At 46.4% G+C, this 2,500-nt stretch overlaps 1 protein-coding gene across 1 annotated transcript in view; it reads left to right on the top strand.

The window, feature by feature from the left end:
• The window catches only part of LOC113815960 (golgin subfamily A member 4), a 306,648-nt gene that overhangs the window by 250,670 nt on the left and 53,478 nt on the right, over positions 1-2,500 (top strand). The window contains exon 9 of the mRNA XM_070129428.1: positions 1,573-1,764. Within this exon, the coding sequence (XP_069985529.1) occupies positions 1,573-1,764 (192 nt within the window). The remainder of the gene's footprint in view (positions 1-1,572; positions 1,765-2,500) is intronic.

Raw genomic sequence — 2,500 nt, 5'->3', positions numbered from 1 at the left:
TCTCTCTCTCTCTCTCTCTCTCTCTCTTTCTCTCTCTTTCTCTCTCTCTCTCTCTCTCTCTCTCTCTCTCTCTCTCTCTCTCTCTCTCTCTCTCTCTCTCTCTCTCTCTCTCTCTCTCTCTCTCTCTCTCTCTCTCTCTTTCTCTTTCCTTCTTTCCTTTCCTCTCCCTCTGTCTCTTCTTTTATTAGCTATGTAACCTTCATTTTTCTGTCTTTTCTCTCCCTTATGTCTCTTTCACTCTTTCGCTCCCTCCCTACCTATTTGTCTTTGCGCCTGTCTCTCTCCGAGCCTATCAATCTCTCTCACTCTCCCCCTTATCGTATCTCTTCTCGCGGGGTGTGCAAACTGCCCTTCACTAATTAAAGACCCCATCCAGCTTCCAGCTTCCAGTCCTCGTCCTCTCACAGTTCATATTCCTTTCCATTTCTCTTCTCATTCCTTTCTGTCTTTTCCTTCTACTGCATTTTGTTCGACTTTTCTCTCTAGTTCTCATACGTTGTTCATCATCTACCACCGTCTTTCAACTTGTTAGCCGATAGAGATAGACAAGTTAACGAGTTTTAACATTTTGCACTGGCTTTAGACACCCTGTAGCTAGCGAGAATTTAACACCGAACACCCATCCCCTTCCCTCACTCCCTTTAAGCCCTCACACCAACGTGGTGCTCATACCATTAGCATATTCTCTTAGTACATACCTCACAGAGTACACTTGACCCTTTCCGGCATTGCTATGTAATTTTAAGTGTCACTTTAGTGTAATGCACAGTCATGCAGAACTAACAATTACTTGAGGTCCCTTTTGCGTGAAGTATTTTTTGGAAGTACGTAATTCTAACATCTTGCAACACCCAGCATGAGGTGTGAGAATATACTTGGCCTTTGATTTAACATTTAGCACTCACGCAGTATGCTCGAAGACAGATTGCTTCTCCCTATTTGATCTTGACTCACCAAGAGCACACCTCCCTCTTTCTCTCTTTCTGTCGAGCACGTGCTGTCGTCTGCGCAGTTTATATGAGTCATTCCATGGGGTGACCTCGTGTAAACAGCTGATTCCTCCATCTGACACCGACAGCCACAACTGCAGACTCTCCTTTGGTCATTGAATGGGGTTACCATCTCAGTCGGAGATCTAAAAGGGAGCGAATCTTTTCGAGAGATGAGAAGTTGATTCGGAATGGAGAGGAGGCGCGTGTTGATGTGGCTGGGGCACTCTGGCTGCCATTGGCTCTCCCGCAAGGCCGTGTGTGTGTTTGTGGCTCGTGCACATCGCCTTGCAGGATACGAGCCAATCAGCGCCGGGGTCTGCCGTCGCCGGCCGTCTTCATCAGCGCCGACATCATAACCTCCATTCGGGTCAAGATTTCATTTCGCGATAACGCTCGTCGTGTGTTGGTCGCGCGTCAGATGGAGACAGCGGGCAGAGCACTTCGCTGCTGTCCCGCTGCTGCTCCTGCTGATGATGTTACTGCTGCTGCTGTCACTGCTGCTGCTAGGGACATGACTTGACACATATATCCCCCTCAAGACGCCAGGATATATGGGAGGCCGTATGCTTTGGTTTTACAGCATTCCCCTGGTCTCCCTCGCCAGGTGGAGGAGTTACGGCAGCGTCTCGAGGAGAAGAACAAGACGATAGAGAAGAAGACACAGCAGGCTCTCCAGGCCACACAGGAGAGGAACAGACTCACCTCAGAGCTCACAGAACTCCGCGACCACATGGACATCAAGGACAGGAAAATCAATGTCCTGCAGAGAAAGGTAAGTTATTACACTGTGCTGGGCCCGGCTGTTGAAGGCCGACATACGGGGAGGGGGAAACGGGACGGGAGAAAGGGAGGGAAGGGAGGGGGAGGGAATGGAGAGCTAACGGGGAAGAGGGCAAACAGGAGGGAAATAAAGGTAGATGGGAGGAAGATGGGAAAGGGCAGAGGGAAAACGGAGATAAAAGGACGAGACGATAGTCAAAGAACCTCAAAGACTGGGATAATGAGACGTAGATAATAGGACAGAGGAGACGATCTCTGAGACGACAAGAAGACCGACAACAAGTAAAAATCAAGTAAAACAAAGAGACCGACGACAAGCAAAATCAAGGAAGACAAGGAGACCGACAAATAAAAACAAGTCAGAATAAAACAAATAATTAGTTAACGGAATAAGAGGCAGACAATAGAAACAGAAAGAAAGAAAAAAAATGCAAGGAGTTGTCTCAAGATTGGATGCAGGTCCGACATAATGGTGAGTCCAGCCTTGAGAAAGTAAAGGTGTTTTGCAAAGCTGCGAGGAGAGAGAAAACACATCATGCTCTCAGCGGGAAAAGAAAAAAAGAAGAAAACGAAGAAAATATAATAGACGAGTCTTGTAAAAGAAAATTGAAGAGAAGAGTTATGTAAAAGAAAATGAAATCGACCATTTATGTTGCATTTTTTTCTTACTTTCTTTCCATTTCGGTTTCATTTTTGTAAATTTCACAGGACAAATATTAGAGAATGAT

Source organism: Penaeus vannamei, chromosome 14, assembly GCF_042767895.1.
Source record: "Penaeus vannamei isolate JL-2024 chromosome 14, ASM4276789v1, whole genome shotgun sequence".
Lineage (NCBI taxonomy): Eukaryota > Metazoa > Arthropoda > Malacostraca > Decapoda > Penaeidae > Penaeus > Penaeus vannamei.
This window is presented reverse-complemented; position numbering and strand designations above follow the sequence as displayed.